Raw genomic sequence first — 26,595 nt, 5'->3', positions numbered from 1 at the left:
TAGTATTTAGACAGCCACAAATTCGTTTCACTGCCGCATTTTCAGCAGGGGTCGGCAACGTCAGTCACGGCTCAACGTCCCTTTTTCAAACGTTGCGTAGAAAAACAGTTTAATTGCTTCGCGCTTCGCGCTCCGCGGACCACAATAAATGAAAGATGCCGCATTGTTAAACACGATATCTGTAAAGCTATATAATATGAATATGTAGGGATCCTTGTATATATATCATTATCTATACAGAAATGACTGTTTTATGGCCTGATAGTATTGAAAGTGGCGTTGAGACGTTGAGCTGTAGCCGACCGCTGAAGTTAGCAGCGAAACGGGTAACAACCCCTTGCGTCTATAGCCAATCACATCATATAACAGCTATCTCGCTTACACTAGCGCACTTTCCAGTGACCCCACTCATCACATAAAAGCCTCTCTCCCCCGACCATATTTTGAACTTTTTCTTCTTTCTTTTCTTCATACTTACCTTGTTTGGGTGGCTGCGATCAAGAAGGCGGTCCACCACGATTGGTCCCTGCATTGCACAGCGCGGCGGAACAATCCGTTCAACGGCCTTCGGGTCATTGACAGGCGTATTCTTTGGCACTCTTATCTCATAGAGAGATACCCTTTTCATCAGTTCTTGAGCTATATGCTCGAGGTTGGAGAAGAGGCTCATCTAGTTTTCCTGTAAGTAGCCGCGTACTTTATTAGCTATTTTCCTTAGTGTCGAATCTTTGTCACCAATCACGACATGGTATTAGTACTCTATCTACTCTGTGCGAACACCCGAAATGTAGGGCACCTTTTGTTGTTGTCTTTGAAAAAAGCCCGAACTACGGAGGTGTTGCAAAAGTAATCGAACTGCGCCAGTAACATTGGCCTCAGGCGGAGATAAAGCCTACTGCTGACAGGCGGGTTTGGCCCGCCTGACACAAACCAGGTACAACAACCACTCACTTTCTGGTTGAAGTTTAATTCTATTGTCCCCACACTTCTTGTCATCAATCTATATAGTATAGGCACTTGATGATCTCCCTTAGCTCTCGAAACCTACCTTTGCCTTGCCACTTCCTGTCTCCTGTACTTTCAAGAATTCCCCTTCTCCACCTAGTGCCATTACGACGAAGCCCTCGTATCTAGTCTGCCTATTATGAGGCTATTTATGCAACAGAATATGTGTAATTCTCTTTAATCGAGTCACCTAATTCACTCAGGCAAAAAATGTTACAATTGAATGATGAACGAACATTCAATCAGTTAGGTGATATATATAGGGTGGTTCATACCTAAACCCACATATGCATACCTGAAATGCCTCCCCATGGTCTCAAGCCCGAGAAGCTTTAAATCCTTCAGTCTCCTGAGACCATCTGGGATGCTCCAAATTGCCTTGAGAATTTACACACTTTCAAGTGGATGTTTGCCTTTCTTCTGAACACCTCTAGATTATCTGAAGCCACAGTTCCAGCTGCAGGTTTTAATCGTGTTATTGAGGTGAAAGATGTTATAGAGGTCGATTATCATCAGTATGGTCCGCAGAATGACTAGCAACTCAAGGGAGCTCAGACCTTAGCGATGGCAAGCTATCGCAGAGGACAGGTAGGACTTCATGAAAAAACATATTATTTGAACTAATCTAACATGTTTATATAGTTAGATAAACATATAACTGTTATCACTACGTCTAAGTATTTTGAACGTTCTGGGTCCGAGTCGATTTGCTGAACTATTATTGGTGTGATGTTTTGTGATCGCCTTCAGGACAACAACGCTGACAGGCAGTTGAACTGGTTCCCTGAAATGCCTATTTCAACACCAAGCAATTTACTTGCAATGACTATTCAGGGCAAAGCCGACTAGTGTCTCTCTCGTGGGAATCACAAGAGTGGATTTGATACTACGTTAGTTGTGCTGTATGTTTCTGCCTTATCTTCTTATGGTTCAATTTTTTTTGGCATAATGTCAAGATAGATAATAGGTCGTTTGAGTCGAGTTGGATGGCCTCTCTTCTACTTTTCCAATACCCCAACCCTTGACCAAGTTAGGGTTCGCGGAGGAATATCATTGGCTCTGGAAGAGTACGCTAGGTCGAGGTTCCGGACAATGTAGAATATTAGTCCGCTATAGGGAGCCAATTAGATGAGTGTTAAAGTTGCCCCACTGTGCTTTCACGGGTGTAATCCAGTAGGTATCCAAGTTGATGGGCTAACGAACCCCTACTCTATGTTTAGACCACCATAGCCAGAGTAGGTAGAGGAAGAGAGAACACGATGTGCAAAGAAAGAAAGAGAGCAAAAAAAGGTCCTACCCGGGTTCGAACCGGGGTTATCAGAATATCAATACTGAGATCAACTGGAAGATAATTAGTACCAAGTACTGGAAGAGTAGGATAATAAATAAGGTAGACCTACAATCTGAAGTGATAACCACTACACTATAGGGCCTAGCATGCGTTGCCGAATTAGTATTTCGATTTGTTACTTAATCAAAAGAGAAGACCCTGCTTTCCTTCAATAATAAACAAGAATGAGATTATGGGACAGTGTGTTGTTAAGTCAGCTGAGCTGTTATCTGCTAGCTCAGGCATCATCTAGTAGTATGATTTGATACTCGATATCACTGGTGTACTACTTATTCACAAGAGCCACACAACCCATCACATAGTCATAAATCCGCAAATATATATATATATATATCCGGTATTAATCGCCTATCCTATCCAGTATCAGTATTGTACATTGTAGCACCCAACATCCAAAGCTATATATTTAGTCGTCTTTGTGTTTGTTCTTTTTCTTTTACCCGGTTCAATTGCGGTCCTGAAGCCAGGAAGAACTCGGAATTGTAGCCAATATGATAATTCAACAAGCTTATAAGTTCTAGTCTTCAACGAATAACAACCATGACAGGTTGCGTAGTGTAGTGGTTATCACTTCAGATTGTATGTTTACCTTACCATTGGAACTCACCAGCAGTTGACTAATTAAAATTCCAGTTGATCCCATCATCATATTCTGATAACCCCGGTTCGAACCCGGGCGCGACCTTTACCTTTTTTGCGGCACCGACCAATTGTCGAGATTCCCAGTGGTGCTTTTTGCTTCTGATGGATCTTCCTGTTACGAAGGAGGGGTCAACGTCATTGCACACTTTGCTAGGCTTGCTCGTGGATTCCCATCAAAAAGAACTAGAGATAGGTGAATTCATTGCTATGTCTATTACAAGTTGCTGAGAATAGGTCCAGGGCAAGTAATCAACCAGAGATACTACTGCGCTGCGCGAATATCCATGTATCCATATTATTCCGCATTTATAGCCATCATAGCATCATAGCATCATAGCATCGTAGTCCTGCAACATGTCCAACTAAACCCCGATAAATAATATCACTGCAGCCAGATTTCGATCATGCACCCCCCTCTCTCTTCGCATATTCCTCTTCCATCCTTTCTTCGTATAGACGGTCCGCCTCCTCTTTGCTTAATGGTATCTCCTCCGATGCAGAGGAGTGTCCAGGGGCCGTGACCGTACCACCAGACCCAGTCCCGAGGACACGACCGGCGCCGCTGTTTGTGGACGAAATGGTTTCAAGCGACGCCTGGCCAGCGGTACCAGTGACGGGGGCGTTCGAAGTATCTTGGTCGCTGTACGTGGGGATAGCATTTTTGGAGATATTTTGATGGAGAGATAGAGATGTTAGATAGTAGATGGTTTGATGAGAATAGTACGGAGTGAAGATATTCTAGTTCTTGAATGTTTATGTGGGGGTTTCGCGTGAAGTGTGGCAATAGCGAATGACGTCATAAATAAGGAAACTAGTGCCGCTATGTTTTTGCACGCCTACCTGTATATCAAGCAGATAAATAATCAAAAACTTGTTTTAAAACCACCTGAGGTCCTCTTTTAACTCATAGGAACACAACTAGAATGATCTACAGAACTTCATTGTCGATTCAATGTCATGTATCAAAAGTTCAAAAGTCTTAGATCATCTTTGAACTAAGTTTACACCTGGAAGTAAGCAAAATTTATGCGGAAGGTATCTTGCAAAACTTATAAGTTCGTGGAGCCCGGTTTATATGGATGTACGGATCAACTTTATGTTTTAAACACCTTTCTCAGTTGCTTCATAGAGCAAGTTTTATCTCACCGATCCTCTGGTAGCGTAAGAGAAACTTCGATGATTGGCCTGAATCAACCAACATAGATGAACGATTAAAGAGAGCTTAAAAACCTAATCCGAACAGACTGATCCAGTATACTAAGGACAAAGATGGGAAGGCATGGGAAACCGTTTTGAAGAATATGCGAAGAAGTTAGGAAGGAGAGTTTGGCAGAGCTAACCAAAGGTCCCTGGGCAGACGTAGATGCAGCAATGCTAGTAGCTGGATTCTGGGATTCTGACTACGGTTGCAATTTTTTTATCCACTTGGATAATGCGTTGCTAGATGCGAAGGAGATGAGTGAAGCAGAGCTGAGGATGTTAGTGGAAAGTTTCTTGTGCAGTAGCATCGCGGCATTAATTGCAGTCTCAAATTAAAATGGACAAAAGAGCAAAATGCAGACTCGCGTGTGCGTACTGCAGTAACTGACATTCTGGTACCATACATGAACGGAAACCATTTGCAAGGTTGAACTGCAAAATTGTACTGGTGAGAAGACAGCATATCTCATAACGTTTTGCTCGATAAATTTTCCCCTTTGATATCATGAATCAACACTGAAAATTATCTCACCGCCGAGGTTCAATCAGTAGTTCCATCCCTTCAAAACGTTAAGCTGACCAAAAACAGATAGAGACATGATCATGAAACACTTCACTTGGACACATTGGTTAAATCTGCTCTCAGCTTCTCCAATAGTGGATGGCTTGCTAGCTCTTCAAGTCGTGTAGTTGCAACATGGTATTCCTCTTAGGCATCACCAATGCCGAGGAGATTCTCAAACGGATTATTCTTAAAATGTTGGCTCAACGAGACGAGTTTTTGTTTTTGCGAAATGGTTGTAGGATCTGTCTCTCCATAGATATGCTCAACAGGCAGAATTTGAGCGCTCCAAAACTTGAGAGCTCCATCCTTTGCTAGATGTTTGGTATCTTCAAGTGGAGAGCGGCAGGTTTTGTCGTGGAATAGGTTGGATTTGACCGTTTTGTAACTTTGTACTTTAAACTCATTCATTGCAGATGTTTCCTTCTGCATATAACTCAACTCGTGGGCGACATCACTCTGAAAATTTGCGAAGAGCGGACTCTGGTCTACAATCCGACGGACCTCTTCATGCGACAACACAGCGTCATCATACTGGCCGCTTAACCGTAAAAACTTTGCTTCATCATCAAGTGCAGAAACTGTATAGGGGTTGGTGGGCCCTAGTTTATCCTTAAAGAACGTGGCAACTCCCTGCTGCAACTTGAGTGCCGGGATGTATACCTTAGACTCGAAGTTTCTATACTTTTCGACCGCTGTTACTTCCTCACTCGTGCCCAAGGAGTCGAGATACCCTAGCTCTTGAACTGTTCTAGCTGCAATTACTTCCCCGGCTAGCTCCATATCCTGTAGCACATTCGCAGCCTTATCCATGGCGACGTTTTCTCCGTCGGAAACGATAGGAGGTACCCCTCTTGAATCGTCACTACTAAGATGTTCAGGCGCTGTGCGTGCATTTAGGTTAGCACAATATCGGTCTTGGAAATGGCATAAGTGCGTGAGAGAGCTCGAGATAACAGGAAGCATTCTGATTCTGGTCATTGGCACTTGCCTTTGAGTCGATGAAGCAGTTTAGCGCAAGCCTCGAGCTTTTCCTTCTTCTTTTCGCCTTCAAGGTAATCGTGTGTCGCAATAGCAATTTCCTCTGCCTTTGCCCACTCTTGTAGGCTGATGTTTTCTATTCCTGAGGCATTAAATCTGAAGTACCTTCCTTCAAGGTCTTTTCCCTTCAGGGTCTGGAACGTCTCAGCTATCATCTCAGCGGACGTTGCTACATTCAAGAGCCACCTCACAAAGTCTACCATCTTATTTCCCCAAGTCGGGAACCCTGCACCGGTCCCGATACTCACTAAGTAGCCTATGTTTTTACCCATTATAGACGCCTCGTTATAGGTGGCAATGATAGGATTATTGTATCCCAGTCCACCGTCGATCTAGCACCTGGGTGGAACACCCAGCTTAACTGGTGGGAAAATAAAAGGAGCGGCACTTGTAGCGAGGCAGGCTTCCCAAATTTGACAGTTAATGCTGTCATCATCCCCAGAGTAGCTCCTTAGACGACAGTGTTGGAGTTTTTTTTTGGGTCTTGGCGGTTGACGCATAAAGCCCTATCGACGGTTTTTTGAGACTGGTGCGAAGATGAGACAAGGACTTTTCTTACACTTTAGACACATGTTCTTTGTCATATTTAATTATAACGCCGCTCCCTTTGTTTAGATACAACCTAACCAGTTGTTTGACGACTTTGGCAAATGGCTCTGGGTCAAACATGTGGCGTTCTCTTGTGAAACGGAGACCTGAAGCGAACTTGTCTCGTGGAAAGATCTTTAGAGCCATTTCTGTATACTGGCTTATACACGCAGGGATATCCATGTGAAGCATGCCCAGCATAACAGCAATCAGCCTGCAACCATTAGCATGTAAACTGGGCAAGGGTAGTATAAACCCACCCTCCTGTTGATGTGCCAACTATCAGGTCGAAGTATTCGTAAGGTTTAATACCATCTCTTCCCTCGAGACGACTGATTTTATCCATCAGATTTTGGAGTATGTAAAGACTTGAAAGACCGCGTATGCCTCCTCCATCTATTAATACTGTTAGTAATTGGTTAGTAACGTATGGCTTTGACATGTGTACCAAGTGAGAGTATTCTCAAAGGCCTAGCAGAATCGTCCATGGTACCCACAGTGCGCTTTTCTTGTAATCGTGCGTAGTCTAAAATCGGGGTTTTGGGCAAGGATGCTGGAAAACATAGTTGATATAGGGACTTTACAAATGTCTATATACCTAGGCATACTCAATCACCAGAAATAGTTCCTCAGTACGCTAGAGCTTATTTCTCTTAGAGGTCAAAGGTGATGTGGTGGCGATGAAAAGTCATGACCAATTTCAGCAGATGAGATACTATAGACCAGGTAGTTCTATCATTTCTAGTAAACTTTCGTTTCCATCAAATCTGACACTAAACCTGCGAATCCTCGTACTTGCCCAGCCATGTTATCCCTCAGGGGTGGAGGAACCGCCGGTCTGTCACCAACTCGACCGTTCGTGTTACGAAGTAGAGTACCCTTAGCATATAGTGCCCTGTTATTGAATGCGAAGGCTTAAAGTTAGTCTGTCCACTACCTTCTGGAAAAGCAAAAAAGAGGGGCAACGAAATGGCCTGACGTGTCGACGTAGGCGGCTGTCATCACTTATTGTATTCTTCCAATAATCATTGATAATTGTACAGGCCGCTTCGTATTGTGACCAGTTTTAGGCTTCGCAAAGATTGAATCCATGTTGATAAAAAAAAATACTTTTTAAAGTATGTGAAAGCTCGACTTATTAATGGGGCTCTCGTTTATATTTATCTTGTATCGCTTATCGGATCTGTAGCATTATATCAATAGTACCCGAGAAGTACTCAGGAATGAGTAAGTGTAGGCTAGGGGCCCAGTGGCAAAGTCAAGAATCAAAGATTGTTCTTGATGATCCCTCCCTCTCATAAGAGCCATAAGAACAACAACATCATCAATAACATCAAAATAGTAACAATGATAAGACTTGGCGAAACCAGTTTCGTTTGGTACATACAATGAAGGAGCAGGTGACTCGGTCGTTTCAAGGCTCTTATCAAAACAATCAAAGCATCACGAAGAACAAAAAGTCCTCCGGGTTTAGGCTTCCACTCTGGATATCTTGAAGCCGCCAGGGAATCGAGTCTGAAATGCTCCATATTTAGCCGCGACCTTTCGCATGTAGTCCACATTCTCCTTGGGGTAGCTCCCAAGGGGATTCTGCGAAAAAGAAGTCGCAGTCTCGTAGATTGTCTTGGCGTCTGTATTATCCTGATTGGCCCAAGTGTTGAATCACTACTGAGGGTTGTCTATTGCAGGCGCGTCTACCTGAAGTAGCAGTTCACCAACTAAAGAGCATTTGTCAACACTGTAGAGTATAGAACCGGATCATGGCGTGCCTAATCGGGTTTAGCGGACGGCGCAACACCACTATGTGTCACGTGATAAATATTCTTCTCGAGAAAAAAGGTCTCTCGCCCTCCGTTTCGAACCCGCTCCACTATTAGAATGCCATTTTGGATCTCTAGACACTCCTACCTCTATATCGAGAGGATAAATGTTCAAAAAAAACTGGTAGCTTCTCTTTGATTGAGCGTGTCATCCTTAGTGCAGGGGCCATGCTAATCTTCTCTGTATCGTTTCAAATTGACCAAATGCCCGAAGGCACTTGGTTATCTTTACAATGATTTATATACCCTTCAGTTTCTGAATCTGAGCTGTCTGATTGGCTGATTGTTTAGCAGGCGGGAAGCGCTGGCTTACATAAGTGGGAACACCAAATGCGAAAACCCCGCTTGCCGCCTGTGAATAACCCCTGATGATGGCAACGAGGTTGGTATTGTTTTTCTGTGTATTGAATGCTTAGAGCCTTGGAGTAGTCTAGAATACGATAGAAAATAATTCAATGCACCGAGGCCTTACTTTATGGTATGTATGCGTCTTGAGTAGCTGGTGTGCCCGGGTTCTGCGTACTCTGGGAGCAAAATATATCGCCTAAAGAGAGTGGTTGCTAATCATGTTCCAAGAGAGAAAAAAGAAAAGAAAAAAAAGAAAAAAAATAATACAATAAAAATTAGCTGGGACTCGAGAAAGTCCAGGATTTGACCAAAGAATGAAAATGAACAAAAAAGCAAACCCACAGTTGAATTTCTAAAGAGAAGTGAACCAGCAAATCTAAAGTGTGGTCCGAGTGGTCCCTCGTATTTCCGTTTGAATGCGCGGGGACTATTGGCTCGGGGCTTACTTGACTACGGGCAACTCCTACCTACGGAGTACTCTGAGTAGTAGCAAGATCAGGGGGTCTCGAGTGGGATTCCAACCTTCTCTTTGCCTCCCCAATTTCAACAAGAGAAGGTATACTCCGTAGACCTATATCGAAAAGGGGTCCAAGATGCAAGATGCTTGACCGTTAACGCGTTCTCAATATTTGCGGTGATGTGCGCCGCAAGACCCATGCTGTGCTATTCCTGTTCCTGATGCAGATCTTCCCGACTCGATCTCGTCCTAATAGGCTAGTTCGACGAGAGTTTATACATCGACTAGTACAACTACAGTCGGTTGGAGCCCAAGATCCTTCATTTCCGCAATACGAGATGATGAGCCTCATCCCACTGCACCAGCCCCTTTTGACTGTGGATCTACGCTGATCCGCGGAAAGCCATCATCAGTGCGGATTACGGTTGGTCCCTGGACCTCGAAAAGACGTCTATTCTAGGGCTCGGCTCCAGATAGGTGTGAGAGATGTCAATCACGAGTTTAAACACGAGCAGGAGTTTCTTGGAGCGGGTTGATCACTGCCCACGGGAGACGTATAGCGCGAGATTGATACCACCTCTGGGAAAGCCGCCTGGATGTTGAGAAGTTTGATCGTACATTCGTGTGCTACCACAATTTGTCTCGGGGCTATATAAATCATCGGTGTCACCATGCAGGACAGGATCCTCAAGCGCTCATTCATTCCTTTCGTTCATTAAATTTAACTGGACATACGTTTTTTTTTGCTTGAAGCAACAAGTTCATATACAATATCCTCTTTGTTTCCTAACGTTATTTATATTATATAACAATGCAGTTCAAGGCGCTTCCCTTCCTTATGTTGGCTGCTACAGCCCTGGCTGCCCCTGAAGCCCAGCCAGCGGACACGGACAGTGCTCAATCCTACATCGACAATCTTGAAAGCCTGTGAGTACTGATGTCAGCCAGAAAGTTAGAATGACTGCTGACACGTAACAGTGCTACCCAGACCGAATTGCCCGAAGGCATGCCAACCAACATGCCCTCCATCAATACGCCTCCCCCTTCCATCATGTCGGTGCTCATGACTGCCGTCCCTCCTTCTCTCCTCCAAGATATGGGGAACGACGCTTCTCGATCGTCCTTTGCTAGTGAGATCAGTGCCGGTCACTATCCCGACTGGTACAAGAGCCTCCCCGGCGATGTCAAGACCTTCATCGCGACTGCCTACCAAACCGACGCGCAGGCCACTGGTGCGCAGAAGACCGGCGATTCCACCGCTACTAGCGGACCTAAGGCGACCGGTAGTTCTGGGTCTGACTCCAAGTCTTCTACTTCGGAGGCTGGTGCTGCCCCTACTGGTGCTGTTGCAGTTGGCTTGGCCGGTGCTGCTGGTATCCTTGGCCTTGCTATTGCACTGTGAGATTCTCGACTCTGCCCGTTCTCATTGGCCGCACCCGAAAGAAGGAAAAAATAGATATATCCCACTTATTGCCATAATCTAATGCATTATTATGCCTGTTCGGCTTAATCTTTGATTCTCTAACGATAGCAGTGTTATTCGTGACTCACTTTGCGTAATATGTAGAAAGCAAACCCCCTTTCTTTTAGGGCTTTCATGAAACGTGACCGACTGGGTTAAGCTTTGACTACCACTGCCCAGCACTGGGCAAATGTCCGAGAATGCCAAGGCTGCGTCCAATGAGAGATTTGCTGACAGATAACTGCGCCTACCGGTGTTTGCTGGTGCGAAGTGCCTCAAATCTTGGTTCATATATCTATGCATATCTCCGATGTGACCGAGCTTGGTTAAGTCCGAGCAAACCAACAGCTACTGGGAAGGCCAATGAAAAGGCGTACATATAAGTTTGCCTAAAGTTCAATTTCCCTTTATTCGGTGTATTCAAAAGTAATTCCGAGTCCGACGGCAAACCGACATCATAGTACTCGTCCAGTCTGATGCAGCCAGAGAACCTTCTTCCAAACATCCACCACTCACAGTCTCCCTAATTGTAATCAGCTCAGACATCGCGCCAATCACCGTGACTCTATTCGCAAACCTGGATCGCTGTCGCACTGTCCAGTTTAAATTGGAGAAAGGATCTTCGAGGGCTGACTATTAACGGAGATGTGATTGGCCGGGCCGCAGGGAGACCTGGGCCGTGTGTTTTGGAATAGAAGAATGTAAGATTTTTACCTGGAGGTGATGGAGTTCCTATAAATAAGAAAGAGCTAAACCTCAAGAAAAATCTCCCTCATCGATTATCCATTGCTATTTATTCCATTCTCCTTCGTAAAGACTCATTGTGTGCAGGATAATTAGAAGCTTATACACGGCGGAAGTCTAGATTGGGCCATTTATCTGCCGTTCTGACGTCAGTGTCACTGCCGGCATTTCATTTTGCTTACTTCCTTCCTCTTTCGTCGGGGTCGGATCGACACTGTATAGGAAAAAACAGTTTTCACACTTCGTTATAATCTCTGTGTTCTCTTCCTCCAACAATACATCACCATGGCGCTATTATTTCTGAAACAAAAATTATTTCCCGGCGAAGATAAACGTTCCGCCGGTAAACTTGGTATGTCTACATCTACAAGCACGTACGGATGGGAATAAAGGCTGACTTGAGCTCAGGGAAACCCTTACTCGCACCAGACGACTCCACCCTTCACAGCGACCAGGATGACATCGAATCGCAACGGTCCTATAGCACCTTCCGTCCTTCATCCCCTACATCCGAATCAGGAAGCACCAGCAGTTCACGCTCACGGATCAACCCGCGAATCGTGTCGGACGCCATCTTGGGTCTCTCAGATGGGCTCACCGTGCCCTTCGCACTGAGCGCCGGCCTTTCAGCCTTTGGAAACACTAAAGTCGTCGTCCTAGGCGGCCTCGCCGAACTAGCAGCCGGTGCTATATCCATGGGCCTGGGCGGCTACGTCGGCGCGAAGAGCGAAGCGTAAGTCCTTCCTTGCAGTATAGCAAAATAGGATGGGATCACAACATACTAACAGAAGTTGACAAATAGAGAATCATACGAGACAACAGTACGCGAAACAAAAGAACTCATTGAAACCTCTCCCGCCGAAACATCATCCATTGTCCGCGATATTTTTTCTGCATATGCACTCCCCGAAGAGGCAATTGCTCAGATCAATACCTCACTGCACGCTTCTCATGACCGGCTTCTAGATTTCCTCATCACATTTTATCACAAGGAGTCCGAGCCGGATTGTAACCAGGCTTGGATCTCGGCTGTTACGCTTGCGTTGGGTTACTTTGTTGGTGGATTCATTCCGCTTATACCGTATTTCATCTTCCATCAGGTTATTGTTGCCCTTTACTGGAGTATTGGGGTGATGGCAATTACGCTGTTGGCCTTTGGGTATATCAAGACGTGTGTGGTAAGGGGGTGGAAGGGGAGAGAGAACATCGCCGCGGGCATCAAAGGCGGAGTGCAGATGTGTTTTGTTGGCGGTGTCGCGGCGGGAGCTGCGATTGCCCTGTTAAGGATGTTCGGCGGTGGTGCTTGAGTAGTAGAATCTGGAGGTATTTCGGGCATTTCTTGACTTAATGTGCATGATAGACAGCGACGGGCGTTCGGGATGGGAAAATTAGCCATGGTACTCGATTCTAATAGACGACTAATATCCAACTAGCATCACAATATAATATCTCTACTTGAATATCTCATTGAACAGCATTATATACAATAACTAGCGAAAGCATTAGTTTAGCCCTCCAAAGCCTTGACAACCAACCCCGTCGCCTCCTCAGACATGTCAATCTTTAGAGCCAAATTACGCCCCTCCTCCGACATCTTAGCCCACGTCTTCCTCAAAATCACCAATATCTTCTCCTCCTCATACCCCTGCTTGAACTCCTCAAACTGGTCATCCAAGAATACCAAACAAGCCACATCTTCCAACACCTGTGTTTCGGAATCACTCTTCAGCCCCTCCTTCCTCACCAACGCTGCCACCCTCCCAGCCTCCTCCGCCGAATAGCCCGCCTCCAAACATATCCCCTCCGCGATCTCCGCCTGCCGTTTCTGCAGACCGCTCCGCCAGGAATGGTACCCGATTTTAGTCATAGGATACGAAGACCGCGGGACCTCCCAGCGCTTGAGGTGCTGGGCGCGAATCGCGAGACGGAGGGTGTCGGGCGCAGAGGGGCAGCGGAGGGAAAGGTATTTGGTCATTTTGTTGGCATAGTGGAGTTCGTAGGGGATTGGTGTGGGGGAGCCGGGAGGGGTGATGGTTTTGGGGTCTTGCGCGTGCGCGGCGTCGATGAGCTCCAGGGCTTTGGAGTATTTGTCCATTATTATCGTGGGTGGGGTGGACTCGAGGGTGTCAGGTAGTAGTGGTAGTAGTAGTTTAGTTGTGGTTGAGTATGGGAACGTCGCAGTAAGCTTTGTGGGATGGTGATAATTGTACCTAGGTATGAGTTGCGGGTGATAAGAAATGCGACGTTGGAGATTGGTTCGTTTTTCGGTTTCTGGTTGGTTTTTACTTTTCGGATCGAATTGAGCTGCTGTTTGGTTCGCCCCGCGTGGGGTGTTTGATTGGTTGCTTTTTACTTTTAGATTTGGTGTGTCTTTGATTGGTGGGTTTGCGATCTATTTCAAGTTACTAGAAGTATATACCAAGCTCCAGGCTGCCAGTGATTTGTTCCGTTCAGGTTAGTGACTCGGAGGGGACGTATTATTTGCTGTTGTTGTAGTAGTACGGCCATTGAGGTTTCTGGGGTCGAGTATAAATGTATATCCAGGTTGTGGGATAAAAGGCTGATGCAATTCATGGCAGAGATAAGAAGATCTAGTTCTGTTACAAGGAGTCTTAAGAGAAATGTGACTACCAATCGATCAGATTATCTCCTCCCAAGCCAGCAAAGGTTCTATCACACGCAGATTCATCTCACATAGCTATATGTACATATCCCTACAGCTTGGCCCTCACTTGTCCTGCAGCAGCTTTCAGAGATCTCCAGTATTGATCCTTCAGGCCCAACACCCCGAATCCCAGCTCAGCCCATTTATCATCCCACGCCGGCAAGTCATAAGCACTTGTTCCCGGCGCAGGAGGCCCTGCTAAATCACGGAGAAAATCAAAATACTCCTTGAAATCAGGCTTAATCTCATGGAAGAGTGAGTTTGGACCCTTATACTTCAGCCTTTCGACCTCCCACAGATCTTGCTCCTGCGGACTAGGCAAAGCCCTTGCGTTCCGACCAGCAAAATACCGCGCCACAGCGACGGCCTGATACTCATAGACCCGGAAACTAATCGCGGCTCGCACCTGGCCTACGAGCGCTAGCGATGGATCCCCGATCTTGAAGATATGCTGGTAGAACCCGGCCACACGGTTGTTGGGCGTGGTGGGATTGGGACTGAGGAACGGATATGCGAGCTTGTACCCTGTTGCGAATATGACTTTGTCTACGTTCTCGACGACACTCCCGTCGGCGAAAAACACATTGACCCCCGTTTCTGTTGTCTGGACGCGCTCAATCGTCGGCTTCCCCTCGACATTGGGAAGCTCCCAGGCAGCTTGCAAGGCTTCGTTTTTGCCTCTCAGGGAGAGATACAATGGTCCCTTGACGATGGGGTGTAGATCCGCTACCAGATCGGCGGAGGATATGCTCCCTCCGACTACGATCACTTTCTTATCGACGTAATCGTTTGCCGAGCGGAATGCCTTCGAGTGTTCGAACTTCGTCGGATGGGTCCTGGAGGCTTGGTCCAGACCTGCTATGTCCGGGATCCAGGGGACGTTGTAATGTCCCGATGCGATCACCACGGCATCGAAGTGCTCTTGCCACCAGTAATCTGCTGGCTGATTGTTGCGCAGCTGACCTGGTTTCCGAAGCGTAACCGTCCATTTGTCGTCTTTCTTTTCCACTTTCTCTACTGTCGTGTTGAAAGAGACAAGGTGGAGATACTCCTTGAATAGGTCTTCCAGATATGAAGCCACAACCCGGAACGGACGGGAGGGATTTGCCTTCCCATATTGCCTGACTGAGAGGGCGGAATTGGCCTCTGGAAACGAGGAATGTGTGAATGCCATGGCGCCGGCGCCGACATTGCTGTCGAGGGTGTCGTAGATGGCTGTTCGCGCTGTTGTGTCTTCCGGTACCGGGGGTGTGAAGGTTGGGAAGTTTGATGGGATTCTACTCTGCTTCACAGCTGATGAAGTAGAGGTCGGAAAGGGGTCGGGGATTGGGTCATAGTGCCAGAGGCCTCCGACTCGATCCCGTCGTTCAAAGACGCGAATGGTGTCGAAGATCTTCTCATCGTTCAAGGCTTTGACGGCCGAAACGCCCGACGGACCGGTGCCAATGACTGCTACGCTGCGGTATCGGGGACCCATGGTACGATAATTCCAGTTGAGAGTTGATAAAGGGGCCCAATTGATGTTTGTTTGAACAAGAAAGATAGCTTCGAGACATCTTGAACCATACACAGCTCTATCGCCCTACTTATAGTTGAGGGACACCATGCATTATTTCTCAGCATCCGTTGCGCAAAGATACCCCACAGTTTCGACATAGTAACTAAACTAACCGAACGGTTGTCGCTCCGTTGTTGAGATATCTGTCTTTGAGGTGATTGGGGTGTCGGTGGGTTAGCCTGACGTGATTTGCGCTTAGTATGAGCTTTGCATCTGCGGAGGGGATATCGGCAGCCAGCATGCAATTGGGGAACAGGACTGGTCAGTTACTGTTAACTCAATCGCTTATTTCTTGTGTCACTGGAATCTTTCCACATATTTGTTCTGTATATACCCAAAAGCTGGATTTTATTTTCCTTGATACCGACGCCGCTAGGACGTGGAAGAGCTATTTAATTCTGAACTGGCAGTCTTCGTACCAGCCTTCACGTATCTTATCATAGGTCTTCGTCATATTGAGTAACTGTTGATGATTTATATACATATCTCTGATCATATGTCCAGTCAGCTAAATATTCACGGATTCAAAACCCACAGGTTTAACATCCCTCCAGTCCCTGAACCCCGTCGTCAGTAGTCCACTTGCAAGAGCCTATTCCAGGCTTAGATGCATTTTTTCCCGGATACAAAACTACATTATCAAATTTGATATCATAACAAGGATGATCCTTGGAACACGAGATAGTCGAAGTCACCTCGTCCTCGTTGGCGACATAGCCCGTAAAATTGGCAAAGGTAATGTCCGAAACAGTCATGAGACTCGTACCAGCAAACGAACCGTTATTGCCCTCATTTTGGTAAATCATAGGGCCTGTGTTGGCACCCTGAATCTCAAAGTTCGAGAAGACGATATTACTGACATTGCCCCAGCCGCCGCCGCGGGGGAGACCGGCACTCTCGTAGGAGTCCTGCGGGGTGGGCACGCCAATCCATGTCTTGATGTAGGCGCTGGCATGCATGTCTTCGTTGTATCGGATGAGCTGTTTTCGTCAGTGACAGTTGTGACGGGATATATTGATGAACCGGGAGATACGTACCTTGACCTTGTCGATTCGCACATTCTCTACGCTCGAGTCTTCTTTATATTGGCCCACGCTACCGATGGCGATGCCATTGCCGCCACGACAGGTGACGTTGTGAATATCAATATCGTAGGACCTGGGCTTGACCGCGACGCAGTCATCTCCACCTTGATATACGAAGTTGGTGAGACGGATGTTTCTCGCGTCCATTGTATCTGCAGGACGACACGTGTTAGTCCATGCACATTGACATGGGATGCATAGCTCTACTTACCAAACCCGTCTGTATTCTGGACCCAGTTTTCCCCGTAGGGCGCATCCACTGCTGTCGCATTGCAGTAGATGTTGTTAAACTGCATATCGGTGCCGTTCATGATATTGAGCGCCCACAGCGGCGGGTCCTTGACGTAGAAATTGTCAACATGCACATCCGAGACGTTCCAGAAGACGAAGGGCATCGGTCTTCCGGGCTGAGTGGTGCCCGCTTCAGCGGTATACCAGACATTGCCGTTGCCGTCGATGCCTCCGGTGCCGTATCCATCGATGGTGATGTTGTGCCCGGTGATCACGAAGCCTGCAGCATGGTTCTGGAAAGCAACTGGGTAGGAGTTATTGCGCCAGTACTCTAGATCATCGGAGAACTGTGGGAAGAAGTCGGTTAGTTGCACATGGTACGAAGGGTCGAAAAGCATGCAAGTCGCACCGTCCATTTCCCCCGCCATTCGATTGTCACGTCGCTCAGGATTGGGTTTAGGCGCGAAGCAATCCAATACGACTGGTCTTCGGGGAAGACAATGGTGCCCCCGTGGCCGCATTTCTGAAACGCTTCCAGGAGTCTCGGCACATCGTCCGTCTGATTTCCGTTCGCTTTGACCGTGCAGATATTGCCCTTGTGGTCGATCTGGGACGCATGGCCAATAGCCGATAGCCCTAGCGACAGGGAAGCCGCGACAAGAGAAGTGCTAAGCCAACGCATCGTTGGGGGATCTTTTATTGCGCAGAGAAGTGATGACACGGAGCTCCACAGGTCTACAGACTACTAGTACTATACTAGTATACGCATCAAGTATACATTCTATTTATCTCCACATTTCGATGATATCAATCAGACTTTTGCTAAACTTTCGGTGGCAGATGCACCGAGATTCTTTGATCTGTGCCCCAACGACGAAGCATGTCAGTCCAGCTAAATCGCAAAAATGCGGAGAGGATCGGCTTCGAGAGGAAGGGGGACGATTGTGCGTCAACGAAGGTGTCAATCGCTGCCCCGATAGGAAGCTCTCCTGACAGAAGCTTGAATATATTCTCCGCCAATAATGCTTCTTGATGCACCATAGAAACGCCACTGCTCAAATATGGCCACCCCTTCCCCCCGGGGATGGAATTATAGCGACCGATGTAGGAACGGATCAACGGTGCCTGAGAATTGAATCCTTCGCTAAATCTTTCAGTACTTGGCTGATGTCATACCTGTTGACTCCTTGCCTCGCTAGAGAATAACAGGAATTCTCCGAGAACCAGGGAAAGATTAGGCGAAAAGAGGAAACGAAACGAGAGGGAAGAGAGGCCGACTTGGCCGGGGGGACTCCATCTGTCTGACCAGTGGACTATGGAGGATCCATTAATGATTCAGATTAAATATTAGTATTAGTATTAATATTCGTATTGGGATTAATAAATAACGGTGAAAGATGGAAGAGAATGTGAGGAAGTGGGGCCAAACGGGGAGAGCCGAAAAGGTCTCCAGCGCAGACGCTAATTGATCGCTGGAGTCTTGGACGAACCGTTCGAAGCCAACACTTTACCGATATTGGGCAATCCGGCATTTATATAGCGTAACCCAAGGGCAAACGACCCAAAACCAACCCCTCTTCCCCTCCCCTGCAAAACATTCCAAGACCGATTGGGCAAGCCTCTAATATAAAAAAGTCAGCCGGACAAGTAAACTACTTAATTCCACGTATCCGCCGGACCAGCATAAAAAAAATCATAATAATGAATGCTTTCTTGCGGTGTACCCTCTCTCCCATCCGTCTTTCCCATCGGGTAAAAAACCTGCTGAGTCCCCTTGGGCATTTCCCATCAAATGGCCAAAATGGCTCTGGGGTCCAGGCTTTCTCTCCTCCTGTGTCTGCTGGCGGTCTTTCAATTTGCGCTGGCGCAAAAATGCTGGCGAGATGTCACATGCGCCGGACCGAAAGATAGCGCCTTTCCAGGGCCGTGGGAGGACAACATTTACGCGCCATCGTCCAGAACCGTCAGCCCTAAGCGGACGATCTTATCGCTGGCCAGACCGAACGCCACGGTCGATTATCAAAAGTCTAAACCGTACACGTTGCGCGGAAATGGATCGGAAGTGGTGTTCGACTTCGGGATCGAGGTGGGCGGCATCGTCACGCTGAATTACACCTCCAAAGGCGGCAGCGGTGCCCTGGGCTTGGCTTTCTCCGAAGCGAAAAATTGGATCGGAGAATGGTCGGATTCCTCCAATGGTGCCTTTAAGGGTCCTGACGGTGCTTTGTATGCTAATTTCACGAAAGATGGGTCCGCATCGTATGTTATGCCGGATGAGTCTCTTCGCGGAGGGTTTCGGTATTTGTCGGTATTCTTGGTCACAAAGGATCAAGTCTCGGTCGATGTTGATGCCGTGAGCTTGGAGATTGGTTTCCAGCCTACCTGGTCGAATCTGCGGGCGTACCAAGGGTACTTCCATTCCAATGATGATCTCCTGAATCGCATCTGGTACAGTGGCGCCTATACGCTGCAGACCAATGCCGTCCCCGTGGACACGGGCCGTCAGGTGCCTATGCTTACGAAAGGATGGGCCAATAATGCGACCATGGGACCTGGAGATACGATTCTCGTGGACGGTGCGAAGCGAGATCGTGCCGTCTGGCCGGGCGACATGGGCGTGGCGGTTCCTGCGGCATTCGTTAGCACTGGCGATTTGGAAAGCGTAAAGAACGCCTTGCAGACAATGTACGATACTCAGGTACATATACCCCTTCTGCAAATACCTACATTTCGCATCTAACAATGATACAGGATAACTCAACGGGCGCGTTTGACGAATCAGGACCGCCGCTGAGTCAAAAAAACTCGGACACATACCACATGTGGTCCATGATAGGAACGTATAACTATCTGCTGTACACTAACGATACATCCTTTCTATCGAAGAACTGGAACAAGTACCAAAAGGCTATGGACTATATCTACAACAAAGTAGATAACTCAACCGGTCTGCTGAATGTCACTGGCACGCGCGACTGGGCCAGATGGCAGCAGGGATATAGCAACAGTGAAGCACAGATGATGTGAGTACCGCCCATCCTCTACAATATTCCTCGTATCTAACAAAATATCAGACTATACCATACCCTGACAACAGGTGCACAGCTAGCCTCCTGGGCAGGCTCCAGCCTCACCAACAAATGGAACGCCCAAGCAACAGACCTGGCACAGTCCATCAACGAGTATTGCTGGGACGACGAATACGGTGCATTCAAAGACAACGCCACAATCACAGCTCTACACCCACAGGACGCAAACAGTCTAGCCCTTCTCTACGGAGTCGTTGACCCAGACAGAGCCAGCAGGATCTCCAAGAATCTACTGCAAAACTGGACCCCGATCGGCGCAGAGACACCCGAGTTACCGAATAACATCTCTCCATTCATCTCATCCTTTGAAATACAGGGCCATTTCGAGATTGGTCAGTCCGCCCGAGCGCTGGAGCTCATCCGACGAAGCTGGGGCTGGTACCTCAACAATCCCAACGGCACCGAGAGCACAGTGATCGAGGGATATCTGGTAGACGGCTCTTTCGGATACCGATCCGACCGCGGGTACAGTAACGACCCATCGTATGTCTCGCATGCACATGGGTGGTCCGCCGGTCCAACGAATGCCTTGACAACCTACCTCCTGGGTCTCTCCGTCACGTCGCCGCGCGGCCTGACGTGGAAAATTGCACCGCAGTTTGGCGATCTCAAGACCGTCGAGGGCGGGTTCACGACTTCGCTGGGCAAGTTCCAGGCGTCCTGGGATAAGAGCCCGGATGGGTACACGCTGCAGTTTTCCGTTCCGCCTGGGACGAAGGGGAACCTGACGTTGCCATATGTGAGGAGCTCGGAGAAGCCGTCGATCACGATTGACGGCAACGATATCTTCAAGGGCGTGTACTATGTCGATGATACGGCAACGATTACCGTGAGTGGTGGCGGGAGACATAGAGTTGTAGTGTCGTAGTGTATTGCTTTCATAGCCTGGTTTGGTTTTTTAGAATATCCATGTATAACTCCCGATCCAATGCCATCAGTACTTGATCCTACACACACTCTCCCAACTCAACCACTATCTCAACAACCACACCATAGTCACCAATAACCCCCTAAAATAAAACCTACAACCAAACGTCCAAACCACCAAGCATAATCAAGGGCACTTAAAGTCACGTGAAAAATAACACCGCCAAGCCCAACCAAGGTTACCCTACAACATCCGCCCATCCGCAACTCAAACAACAAACCACCAACTCAACACCCAAACAACAATGCGACCACCAACATCAACAATGCAGGGCACGCCCCTCCGCGCCTGCACACAATGCATCCGGCGCCAATACTTTCGCGCAAGCCCCACCCCGCAGCGCCTCCTCAGCACCACCCGCACCCTCCGCTCCACACCCAACAACCCGCTCCGCAACTCCGCCAGCTCGCGCGCCCGCGAAGCCGAGATCGCCCGGTCCCGAAACACAATGACGCTTTCCGCAGCGGGAATAGTAGCCTGCGCGGCGGCGATGTACGGGGTGATCAAGCTGGATCTATTCGGCCTCGACCAGGCGTCCGCGAAGGAAGAGCAAAACCAAGTGCCGGTGCAGAAAGAGGGGGCGATGAAACTGGACGGACCGGCGGGATTCGGGGGCAACGCGTCCGTGATACGGGTGCAGGGCAAGACGGCGCGGAGGAGGTTTCCACGGGGACGAGCACGATTCCAACTTTTCCGAGCGTGATCCGGCTACCGAAGGACCTTGATGCGGGGGCGTTGAAGGCCGGGGATGAGGTGCCCGAGTCCGTCGAGGAGGAGGAGTATCAGCTGCTTGGGCTGGGGATTCGGACGGTGTCGTTCCTCAAGATCCAGGTGTATGTGGTCGGGATGTATGTGGCCAAGAGCGATATCTCGGAGCTGCAGCAGCGGCTTGTGCGCACGGCGGTCAACCCGCCGGGTGCGAAGGAGGGGGTTGTTGATACGCCGGGCGCGACGTCTGCGACATCGTTGGTTTCGACGGAGAGACAGGGCTTGAAGGAGTTGCTTTTGGATGCGGAGCGCGGCGATGAGGTCTGGGATGCCGTCATCCGGGGGGATGGGCTCAAGACTGCGTTCCGGATTGTTCCTACGCGGAATACGGATTTCTTGCATTTGCGCGATGGCTGGGTGAGGGGGATTACAGGGCGGGCGCAGAAGGCCAATGCGAAGGCGTTGGAGGGTGCGCAGAGTGAGTTCCAGGATGAGTCGTTTGGGACTGCGTTGAATGATTTCAAGAGTCTGTTTGGAGGTGGACAGAGGAAGAATGTGCCCAAGGGGCAGACGCTGTTGCTTGTGCGTGGTGGCCGTGGGGAGTTGGATGCGCTTTTCCACCCGGACCCGGCCAAGCCGGTGCGGTTCTTGGGGCGCGTGTCCGATGAGCGGATCAGTCGGTTGGTTTGGCTGAATTATCTCGCTGGTAAGAATGTTTCGAGCGAGGGTGCTAGACAGAGTGTTGTGGATGGGGTGATGGGTATTGTTGAACGGCCGGTTGGGACTGTCGTGCAGAAGATTGTGTAATTCTATCTTGTACATGTAATAGTAGGCAATCAATCACTCTCACTCTTCTCATATAGATTCTATCAGTCTACGCATTAAAGCTTCCAGACACCAGTTCCTCTGCGGAATAATCGAGACTACGACCTCCGACCAAACGCCGAAACCCTAAACACCAACCCAACAATCTCACCAACTACACAAACTCCCTACACACATACATTGGCGCAGACTACAGAACTAATCACCCCCACCACGCTCCGCGGGGTAACCCGGCGACTACAAACCCCGATCCTCAAGGTCAATCACCGAACCGACACATCGCAAGCAAGATAGATATCATATAACCAAATGCATTCCGTCTATGGTATCCACAACGCTCTCAAAACATAATCTAAAGAGCACCAGCGTCCTCCAGCAACTTAGGCAGATCACTGCGACCCTGCAGATCGGAGTTTCCACCGATGTGCTTCTGCTTGATGAAGATGTTAGGGACGGTGCGCTGGCCGGTGATTTCCTGAAGGGCGTCCTGGATGGCGGCGCCGTCGCCTATAGACACGAAAACAAGATTAGTCTCTGTCGGACATCACCGGGGGCATTCCGGTATATATAGAGTTTTAATTAGAAAGCGGTCGGGGTTAGACGTACTCTCGTTATCGAGTTCAATGGCGACGTATTTCGCCTTCAGCTTGTCGAGGAGACTCTTGCTGGATGAGCAGTAGGGGCAGTAGGACTTCGAGAAGACGACTAAAGTTTTTTTGGTCTTGCGTCAGAGGCGTGGCTTTTTTGTTACCTGGGCGGGAGAGGGGTCAAGCTTACCGACGGCGTTGTCGTTGATGATGCCCTGGGCTTTGGTCTTAGCGGCAGACATGGCGGCTGGGGTGGGACCGGCGAAGGACCCGAAGAGACGAGAGAAGATGGAAGAAATGGTGGGCAACTGGGGTCTCCGGTGGAGAGGATATTGGAGGGGAGATGGGAGGGGTGGAGCAGGGTTTATATACAGGTGACCGGACGGGGAGTATACTTGATTGTTCCTTGCGATTCCCGCGGTTGACTAATTTGCCCGGGAAATGATGTTAGGCGCGGATTATGTAAGATGACCGGGCGATGATCTTCGATACAGGCCTCAGGCTCACAATTAGCACTACTTCTGAATACGTAGTACTCGTAGGGTATGATGTCTATTACTACCGATCAATCTCTAAAATACTCATAGCTTGTTTGTCTGCTATATAGATATATTTGGTATGTCAGTTCCAGTAAAACTGCTGGTCATTTGCTTCAATAGCTGTCTGTCAATCCTCGCTCGGATTGGATGTAAGTCTCGAGGAACTGGGTGCTGGGTGTTTCTAATGCAAAGTAAATGAAAAAGGCAAATGGGAATGGGAATGAACCTCAACTTTACGGTCAAATTAGTCAATCGGAAGAGAATCGAAGGAGTGCATCGTGAAGTCGTTATCAGAAGTATCCCCCCGGCTGCTTCACTTGTATATGACCCAGGGGATCACGGCTCTTGACCTGGGAGCTTGCAGAGACCACGAGTCAATAGTATTCTTTGGATTGACATGGAAGGAAATATGAATTACAACAGACACAGGGGAATCATGCAAGGAGCGACTAGCCACAACGCAAGAAATGGAAAATCCGGATGGAACGATACAAGAAAAGAAAAGAAAAGAGAAAAGAGAAAAAGGACAGGAAATTAAAAAGGTCCTAAAAGCACAGAGCACTGGTGATCAACAACAACCAACCTGACACGCTAACCGAAGGAATATAATGCGAAATGGGTAAAAAATTCCACAAAGGCAAGATTAAGAACGGGTCGCCATCAAAAATAACGAATAGCTTGGGAACGAAGTACGATGTGAAACGTCACATCACAATGCAACATCCGCAGCCCTTCTCCTTTGGCGGCGGTGGCTCGGCCGTTACAACGGGCGGACTCCATTTGGGTGTCAATGCCGCTTGCGGAGCCGCTGAGGAAGGTTCTTGCAGTTTGGGCATGGGACTATACCCTGTGCCTGTATTTGGTCGGTTGATCGGGTCTGGGGTCTTCGGTGCGCTTGGTGGTTCTGGTTGGGGTTGTGAAGGCGTGGGCTCTTCTTTTTTCTCTGGATCCTCCACCATCTCAATATTCTCCACAGGCCTTGGACCATCATGACCAACCGCTAACGGAGCAAACTCGCGATCGTAAGTAGTTGGTGTCTTGCCCTCTTTCTCCCATTCTTCTTGCTGCATCCGCTTCGCATGAGTCGGCAGCATTTGCTGATCGGGGGGTAGGCGCGGGTCTGGCTTGTACATGGTCGCCAGCCACGGGGGGTCCCCTTCAGGGCGGTTGACAGCAGTTTTCGGACGATCACCCGGTTTCCCCTGGCGCTGAGAATTGTTATTGGACGTAGTACGACTTCGGGGCGGCGGCCTCCTTGTTGACGCAGGAGCGGAGGTTTTCCGAGTCCCAGTGCCAGCTGCACCCTTAGCGGGCGTCTTCTTAGCTGCGTTGATCTGGGCTTGGACACCCCGGCTAGCAGGCCGGCTCCCAGCAGCCGGAGGCGAGGTATCTGTCGAATCCACCGTGATAGGCTCGCTAGCCCTGCGAGGCATACCAAATGAGAGGGTTTCCTCGTCACTAATAGTATTCGCGCGCGAGCGGTTCATAGGCGCGGTGCTAGAGGGAATGGGAATTCGAGACGAGCTCTTACGAAGACCAGGGTTGCGGTAGATGTTAGATGCGCTGTCGTCCGCCGCGACCTCCTCAGGCTTGCGAAAGTCCCAGTTGCCGCGTGCGTTATCATCAAGATCGGTCGGGGAGGAAGTGATACCTTGTTGGCCTTCCAGGGTTGGCCAGGGCTCCATTTGTTCTATTGGCGGGGTCGTAACCTCATTGTGGTGCATATCATGATGTCTGCCACGCCCAGACCTAACACTCCCTGACCCTACTCGGCGCTGGAAGAGGATCTGCTGCAGCTCTTCACTTTCGATTTTCGCTAGTTTGTCACGATGGATCCAGTTTGTATCGTCTGCGTCCTCCGGGTATGGTCCGGCACCCTCCTTCAGTTCACTCTTCCTTAGAGATCCGTTATATGTGTCTTCCGAGTTCCTGACATTGCCAATGTTCCGACCCGCCACATCCTGTCCGTAGATATCCCGCGAGCTCCCAGCTTCGCTTCCGCGCCGGCCATGGCTAACATCTCTTCGTCCTCGAGAACTCATATATCCTGACTCATGTGCGTAGGCATGCTTTGACAGTGAGGAGCTACGGGATCCCCTAGAATTACGTCTTGATCGGTTGGTGGACTCGTATGAAGACCGGGACTTAGAACGACGAACGGCACTCTACCGAAGATTAAGGTTAGCTGATCATCAACCCTACAAGGGAAAGTGGCGGGAGCTTTCTATCACAAGAATGCAAACAAAGGCCGAGACCGGCAGACAAACATGGGCCAAATGGGACTTACATTTGGTGCAAGCGGGACGGAAAACTCCCACTGGTGCTGGTTCGAATCTACACCGGACGACAACCAAACATCTGAAGAAAATGCTGCTGTCGCTGCTGCTCCCGCCATCCCAACAGCAATGAATTTAACTCAAGGAAACAAGGCCAGTCCAGCTGGAACCAAGTTAAGGGTACAGGTGTGCTTGTTTGGTGAGATTAAAGAGAATGAATTCGCTAGATTTCTCCCCGATCATGCCATCCCAATGCATGCAGAACCTAAGCACCAGCTACCAGGCACCTTTGCCCCAAGATCACGAAGTGCAAGCCGAGCAGCGTGTTCGGCTCAGAGGTGGGAGGTGGTCGGAAGGGGGGGGGTGGCTGAGGATGCTGCGGACAATTGCTCGGCCGGTGTGAAAAAGGGGAAGCAAGGAAGCGGCCCGAAAGGGTAATGTGTAAATAGGGGACCGGCGGAGAATACTATGTCGAGGGTTGGGGCTGAAGCAATAGTTGAACGGATACCGGCGGTGACAGTACCGTGGATGCGTTTCGGTTCAGGGAACGGGATCAGCCAACAATTGATGGTGATGGGATGGCACAAGATTCGCAAGTCAGTGCACAGTATAGAGTCCCGTGTAAACTTGCAGACGAGATAGGTCTGCAGCAGGGATAGCAGTCAAAGAAAGAGGGAAATGACAGTCGCACAGGGAAGAGGACGTAACCCGTCGAGGGGGATGAGAAAGCTGGAAATGAGGGGAAGAAGAAAAGGAAAAATTAGGGAACAAAAAGGAGTGCGAGCGAACCAGAGTGTGGCTGGACTGTGGCGCCTGTAAGGTCAGTTCAGAGACGCGCACGAATTGCAAATAGTAGAGAGAAGATAGAGAAAAAATAATAATAA

General features: G+C 48.7%; 9 protein-coding genes across 9 annotated transcripts; 3 read left to right on the top strand and 6 right to left on the bottom strand.

Annotated features, from left to right (window-relative positions):
• Positions 1 to 6,356: 6,356 nt before the first annotated feature.
• On the bottom strand, positions 6,357 to 6,783 carry ANOM_009747 (uncharacterized protein; the record flags this gene model as incomplete). The annotated part of the gene is made up of 2 exons (XM_015555003.1): positions 6,357 to 6,603; positions 6,650 to 6,783. Coding segments are annotated over 2 exons (336 nt in total), but the record flags the coding sequence as incomplete, so codon positions are not given.
• Positions 6,784 to 9,825: 3,042 nt separating this feature from the next.
• On the top strand, positions 9,826 to 10,416 carry ANOM_009746 (uncharacterized protein; the record flags this gene model as incomplete). The annotated part of the gene is made up of 2 exons (XM_015555002.1): positions 9,826 to 9,941; positions 9,993 to 10,416. 2 exons carry the CDS (start codon positions 9,826 to 9,828, stop codon positions 10,414 to 10,416), a joined length of 540 nt encoding a protein of 179 aa, XP_015403525.1.
• Positions 10,417 to 11,505: 1,089 nt separating this feature from the next.
• ANOM_009745 (VIT1/CCC1 transporter family protein) lies at positions 11,506 to 12,527 on the top strand (the record flags this gene model as incomplete). The annotated part of the gene is made up of 3 exons (XM_015555001.1): positions 11,506 to 11,572; positions 11,629 to 11,953; positions 12,023 to 12,527. 3 exons carry the CDS (start codon positions 11,506 to 11,508, stop codon positions 12,525 to 12,527), a joined length of 897 nt encoding a protein of 298 aa, XP_015403526.1.
• A 200-nt stretch (positions 12,528 to 12,727) lies between these two features.
• ANOM_009744 (DUF4202 domain-containing protein) lies at positions 12,728 to 13,315 on the bottom strand (the record flags this gene model as incomplete). Its single annotated transcript, XM_015555000.1, has 1 exon — positions 12,728 to 13,315. One exon carries the CDS (start codon positions 13,313 to 13,315, stop codon positions 12,728 to 12,730), a length of 588 nt encoding a protein of 195 aa, XP_015403527.1.
• Positions 13,316 to 13,934: 619 nt separating this feature from the next.
• On the bottom strand, positions 13,935 to 15,362 carry ANOM_009743 (putative dimethylaniline monooxygenase; the record flags this gene model as incomplete). Its single annotated transcript, XM_015554999.1, has 1 exon — positions 13,935 to 15,362. The coding sequence occupies one exon, from the start codon at positions 15,360 to 15,362 to the stop codon at positions 13,935 to 13,937; it is 1,428 nt and encodes a 475-aa protein (XP_015403518.1).
• Positions 15,363 to 15,982: 620 nt separating this feature from the next.
• On the bottom strand, positions 15,983 to 17,441 carry ANOM_009742 (putative extracellular exo-polygalacturonase; the record flags this gene model as incomplete). The annotated part of the gene is made up of 4 exons (XM_015554998.1): positions 15,983 to 16,423; positions 16,481 to 16,680; positions 16,740 to 17,106; positions 17,169 to 17,441. The coding sequence occupies 4 exons, from the start codon at positions 17,439 to 17,441 to the stop codon at positions 15,983 to 15,985; spliced, it is 1,281 nt and encodes a 426-aa protein (XP_015403519.1).
• Positions 17,442 to 18,551: 1,110 nt separating this feature from the next.
• ANOM_009741 (putative alpha-L-rhamnosidase B) lies at positions 18,552 to 22,291 on the top strand (the record flags this gene model as incomplete). Its single annotated transcript, XM_015554997.1, has 4 exons — positions 18,552 to 19,457; positions 19,511 to 19,782; positions 19,834 to 20,677; positions 20,954 to 22,291. The coding sequence occupies 4 exons, from the start codon at positions 18,552 to 18,554 to the stop codon at positions 22,289 to 22,291; spliced, it is 3,360 nt and encodes a 1,119-aa protein (XP_015403522.1).
• A 370-nt stretch (positions 22,292 to 22,661) lies between these two features.
• Positions 22,662 to 23,138, bottom strand: ANOM_009740 (glutaredoxin; the record flags this gene model as incomplete). The annotated part of the gene is made up of 3 exons (XM_015554996.1): positions 22,662 to 22,816; positions 22,916 to 23,014; positions 23,087 to 23,138. The coding sequence occupies 3 exons, from the start codon at positions 23,136 to 23,138 to the stop codon at positions 22,662 to 22,664; spliced, it is 306 nt and encodes a 101-aa protein (XP_015403523.1).
• A 1,001-nt stretch (positions 23,139 to 24,139) lies between these two features.
• Positions 24,140 to 25,860, bottom strand: ANOM_009739 (uncharacterized protein; the record flags this gene model as incomplete). The annotated part of the gene is made up of 2 exons (XM_015554995.1): positions 25,723 to 25,860; positions 24,140 to 25,600 (listed from the first exon to the last, which is right to left on the bottom strand). The coding sequence occupies exons 1-2, from the start codon at positions 25,828 to 25,830 to the stop codon at positions 24,140 to 24,142; spliced, it is 1,569 nt and encodes a 522-aa protein (XP_015403517.1). The 5' UTR covers positions 25,831 to 25,860.
• Between the last annotated feature and the right edge of the window lie 735 nt (positions 25,861 to 26,595).

Source organism: Aspergillus nomiae (genome assembly GCF_001204775.2).
Source record: "Aspergillus nomiae NRRL 13137 chromosome Unknown contig00331, whole genome shotgun sequence".
Lineage (NCBI taxonomy): Eukaryota > Fungi > Ascomycota > Eurotiomycetes > Eurotiales > Aspergillaceae > Aspergillus > Aspergillus nomiae.
The sequence above is the reverse complement of the archived record's forward strand: the minus strand, read 5'-3'. Positions and strand labels throughout refer to the sequence as shown.